This window comes from Papilio xuthus, unplaced genomic scaffold (genome assembly GCF_000836235.2).
Source record: "Papilio xuthus unplaced genomic scaffold, Pxut_1.1 DF827679.1, whole genome shotgun sequence".
NCBI lineage: Eukaryota > Metazoa > Arthropoda > Insecta > Lepidoptera > Papilionidae > Papilio > Papilio xuthus.
Window position 1 is genome coordinate 2,404,840 of NW_013530970.1, and position 5,388 is coordinate 2,410,227.

The 5,388-nt window shown below is 34.2% G+C and overlaps 1 protein-coding gene across 1 annotated transcript; it reads left to right on the plus strand.

Annotated features, from left to right (window-relative positions):
* Positions 1–459: 459 nt before the first annotated feature.
* On the plus strand, positions 460–3,124 carry LOC106117737 (uncharacterized). Its single transcript, XM_013312150.1, has 3 exons — positions 460–682; positions 2,089–2,260; positions 2,680–3,124. The coding sequence occupies exons 1-3, from the start codon at positions 554–556 to the stop codon at positions 2,925–2,927; spliced, it is 549 nt and encodes a 182-aa protein (XP_013167604.1). The 5' UTR covers positions 460–553; the 3' UTR covers positions 2,928–3,124.
* Positions 3,125–5,388: the final 2,264 nt, after the last annotated feature.

Genomic DNA, 5,388 nt, shown 5'->3' on the forward strand with positions numbered 1-5,388 from the left:
ACAGCTTACCTGTATTCTGCGATCGGAGCCGCAAAACCGTAAATATTTATTACAAGAAAAATAAGACTTGTTGCTACTTAACGACTTTTTTTTCTATTTAATCTAATAAAACACTCTCTTGAATTTTTATTTGTATTTTGTTTAGTCCTACTTTCTACTAAAATAACAGTAAATATTATAATTAAGACGTTAAAGGTAGTAATCGTACAATAAAACAATTCAAACGATAATTCAGACAACAGTATCCTTACGAAGCTTTTCTTTACCTGTCTTTTATACTGGACTACGGTTGCGAAAAGGTTAAATACGCATAAATAATAAACAAACGAACATGGATCATCCGTTTCAGTATTGTGGAGTCAAAACAATGGTTCATAACATCTTACGTAATTAGGTATCACATCTTTATAAGACAGACAGACAGACAGACGCAATTATCATTTCAATCATGTCGTTTGTGCAAGTATTATTAATATTTAGTACAATAAAATTATCAATAAGTAGAGATGTGGAATATTCAAGACATATAGAAAGAAATCCTGATAAGTGTCAAATGTTCGCAAGGAATCCATTTTTCGAATCAGAATTGGTTGTGAATACGCAATGGAAGATCTATTACTCATGGCACATGCAGATTGGACCTAAATGCGTCGAAATAAGTTTCAAGAACGCTACTAAAGAGGTGAGTCGTTTACGGAAACTTTCTCTTAACAAAATCATAAGTTAAATACAGTAATATATTTATTATACCTAATTAGTTTGAATATATTCTTTACATCAGAATTAAGAACAAAAGAAAATAAAAAATCTCTTATATTTAGTGAATTAAAAGAAAAATTAACAATTTCCGATTGTTCTTGAGAATAACTTTTTTTGATTATTGATAGATTCAAATTAAATAACTGACTAAAATCAAATTATGTTTTAATTCTAAATAATTGTTTATTTTAACCGTATTTTATGTAAAGCATTTAATATACATTATAAACTTTAACGTTTAGCTGACTAGCTGTCGCCCGCAACTCCGTCCGCGCGGAATTACAAAACAACTTTTGGTCGCAGCGTAATGTTATATAGCCTAAAACCTTCCTCTATAAATGGACTATCCAATAAAAGAGAATTCTTCAAATCGGACCAGAAGTTCCTGAGATTAGCGCGTTTAAACAAACAAACTCTTCCGCTTTATAATATTAGTATAGATAAGTCATCATCAGCTCACTATATGTCCCCATCGAGGGTCACGGAGCGTACCCTAAGTCAAAGATGACTAGGCCATAGTCAACCACGCTGGCAAAGTGCGGGTTGGTCGATTTCTGACATATCTTTAAATTTCTTCTCAGATATGTGTACGTTGTATCACGATGTTTTCCATCATCGTAAGAACGTCGGATAAATGTACATATGTAAATCGGAAATCGAAAAATACATTGGTACATGACGGGATTTGAACTCAGGACCTGCAGATTGCAAGTCAAGTGTTTGATTCCTGAGCCACCGACGCTCGTATACATAAGTAAACGTTGATATTGTTTATCGATGTTTATGCAACATTGGATGAATCTTTCTTGTTACGAGGGCTTACGTGTGAGAGTAAACATAAAATACTGACAATTATATTTTTAAAACAACTCAAATTATAGTGAGATGTGACAATACACATAATAAACAATACAAGGCAGTATATTGCTAAAGCATATTATAGGAAAAAAAATACGAGAAGGGGATATGAAAAATTACCTTCGTAGAGACCATAAGTAACATTGTCTTATTCAGACTGGATTTAAGTTAGGTCGTGGCCAGTACCAGCATTAGGTTAGGGCGAGGTGGGATGACCGCCCAGGTCGTCGGGCATTAGGGGGCACAGAAGCCTGAGTCGAATATAAATAGGCGCCTTTGGTGCGCTGTAAGTTACTTTGGAAGATTTCCCCTAACACCAAAAAAGGGAGGCGACGCAAAATCTCGCGCAAGGGCGCTTAAAATGTCTACTACCCTGGTGGTCGTGGATCATACTAGAATGAGTTCAAACCCCTAAAATTCATATAGGAGACGTGTTTTATTAGTTGATTTACCTTCCACTGCTTGGTTTAGATAGTCCACCGCGTGTGGTCTGATATGAACGAGTATTTGGAGATGCAGCCCAACTGGGAGGCAGCAGCGCTACTGTTGAACATAGGCAGCTCGCGGCGAGAAGTCATGCTGTTCACAGAGCAGGGGCCAGCCGGCGGTTTCACCGGTGTACCTAACATCGTACGAGATGGAAGTTAGTAAACATATATTTTTTCTTAAAAATATATTTTTTAAATTAATTTTCCGCTAATTGTACAAAATAAGCTTTAGACTTGTGCTAGGAAATGGTTCATGATAAAAGTCGAATAGTGCTATCCTAACCCTCAACAACGTGATCGAATCTCTCCTTAACCATTAAGCAATTAGTATTTGCATTACGTAGTACGTATGTACTTTCTTATTTCAGTGAAATTTTTGGAGTCCACAATGCTGGTCGAAAACTTTTTCAAGCAACACACACAAGTGTCTTCTTTTGTCGTAATATTTCTGTACGCCTTTAATCTTAATTCAAACCAATCCTAGAGTATGCGTGATAAATTAGTTTTTATACTATCATACTGTTATACCTAACGTGTGGGACTTGCATTTAAAACTAATATACATTTCTTACAGATATACCACCACTAAGAAAATCCGTATCTTTAATCAAATTCCACATGAAGCTGGTGGAGAGTGGTAGATATTTGGTGGTTATGGACTGTCAGTTGGGTGTCGCTTCTCTGTCAGCACGTAGTAACGCCGCTGTAACATTAGCTGATGTGATTGCCGTGGCCATGGAAACGAATCTAGGGGAGGGACATGCAGCGTGCACGGTAGCCAGAGACAATGAAGATCCATTCATTATTAAGCAATATATTTAAATTAAAAAAAATATATTTAATGTTCCTTAACTGCTGTGACATGAACCTACCCTAAGTGTGATATGACTAAGCCTAAGTAAAAACACTAGCTCAGTGCGCGTTGACTACACATATTGAATTTCCCTGTAGATTGTGGAAGTTGCATCAATATTTTTTCCACCGTATTACTGATAAAAAGGTTAATTGTTGTGTTTAGTAATCGTTATTATCTATATATCGTATAAATCTCAAATCTAGTCTTGTTGCCCTTTGCACTTTTCTCTAGTAATAAAACATAAATAATCACCTGTACCAAAAATTAGTTTTAAGTTAATATAATTAATTAAAAATAATTCTATCTTTGTATTTTATTTAGTAATTCATTCATCATCAGCTCATACGTCCCCACCGAGGTGCTGGAGCCTATCTAAGTTAAGGATGATTAAGCCATAGTCAACCTCGCTGGCCAAGCGCGGGTTGGTTGACTTCACACATATCTTTGAATTTCTTCTCAGATATGTGCAGGTTGCATCACGATGTTTTCCTTCACCGTAATAACGTCGAATAAATGTACATATGTAAATCGGAAATAGAAAAACACATTGGTACATAGCGGGATTCAAACCCTGGACCTACAGATTGCAAGTCAATTGCTTGACCCCTGAGCCACCGACGCTTTAATTCATTGAGTTTGAATAATGATATAAAATTATAATAACATAAGCGTTTTCCTCGTTACAAGTTTATTCAGTTAATTTGCTCAAATGGGCTCCTATTAGCCGCGTTAATATTTGATACTATTGTTACTCACGTTTAAGGAAATAGCTTAACAATTACTCGTCGCAATATAATAATAATACTTCGGAATTCAGGATAAGTTACTTTGATGATTGAAAATACCGTATCATGGGTTTCTGAGATCAAAATCCCTGTTTAAAACATATTGTAACCATTGTTTTTTCAAAGATAATAACAGGGATTATGATATGTTTTATACTGTTAGGAAGAAAATCCTTGTGCCGGTGTATTGTCTCAACACTAGTCTTATAAAAATGTCAACGTGTATAAAAAAACATTTATTCCTTTCAATATCACAACACAATAAGCAAAAACAGTACAAAATTATTATAGAAATAAGAAATGACACATAAAAACATAACATTAACAAGTTACAAAGAGTGTAACGTTCCCTCACTAATTGATTTAGCACTTGATTACGTAACGAAAGCGCGCCATTCGCATTAAATGATTCTTACTAATAAAGTCTGAAAATACAGAGATTTTCGTTTAGGCTTTGGCGATGATAGACATAATATATTGTGTAAGTAGCTTAGCGACTAAAATTGCCAGGTTTCGAAAATTTGCCACGCCTTGTGTGATACGGGCCTTTAAGTGACAATTAATACTTACGATTTTACGCTAAAAAATAAGTTAACACTGACAAATACAGCCGAGTCGTCGGTAAAGCACCGAGACGTATGCAAATGGGGTACAAAACATAAAACAAGTCGAAGCCTTCGGAAAACGATTAAGCATTCGAAATGTGAATATTTAGTTTAGTTTACAGCGACGTTTACTATCCGGCCTGTTTTAATAGCTAGGAAGCGGCAAGGCAAAGAGACAGGCTCCCATTATGATATTACGTATGCCGCGTTGCCTTGCCCCGTCTGACCGGGGCATAAATTTTATAATTTATGGCTAATTTTTTTTTTTTGTGATTGCGGACTTTATTATATCCAAGTTACCACTACTACGTGTTAATGTATCGTTTTGTAGAAATAAAAAACGATAAAATATTGTAATGAATGCTTCTTTTCGAGTTTTACTTCAAGTATTGTTGAAAATATTTGAGTAGTGAGAAAAAATAAATGTCAACGATAACTTTCTCCAATCGAGTTAATAATGCTTATGTGTTATTTTTTAATGTTAACATGATTTTAGACAATTCTTTCTTTGTAATATTTGTGTAATCGGTGTTTTATAACCAGATTTTTTAATATTTTTATTTTTAAAAAATCAGTGGTTGCCTGTTCCGTGGTAGGGTCAACAATGTCTTGCAGAGTGAAAGTGAGTGTTTGAATATATTTCAAGTATTTGTATAGGTAATTAGTGTTCGCTTAAACATATATCTTAATTTATATGACTCTGTTATTGTTAAGACTTTATTTTGTAGACATAATACTAATGTATATCGGAGAAAAGAATCAGACGCAAGAATTTGTAGGTCTATAAAGTACAATACTATATAAACTTTTTACTAGCGATAGGCTCCGACTTCGTTTACGTAATCAAAGCAATCATAGAGATAATCTAACTGTATTGCTAGGAATAAAAATGAACAAAAAATCTAATTTTTATCATCTCGTCACATTAATTCAAGGAATTTCATCGATCAGCATACTAATATTTTTTTCCAAATGTTTCTAATATAATATAATAAATCCGAAAGCTTAGATGTATGGATGGATAATTGGATAAATAT

Excerpts from the sequence above, each read along its gene's own strand:
- LOC106117737 (XM_013312150.1), top strand. The coding sequence starts at position 554 with ATGTTCGCAAGGAATCCATTTTTCGAATCAGAATTGGTTGTGAATACG. Across the intron at positions 683-2,088 it reads TCAAGAACGCTACTAAAGAG|ATAGTCCACCGCGTGTGGTC; the intron begins GTGAGTCGTTTA and ends TGCTTGGTTTAG. Across the intron at positions 2,261-2,679 it reads TAACATCGTACGAGATGGAA|ATATACCACCACTAAGAAAA; the intron begins GTTAGTAAACAT and ends CATTTCTTACAG.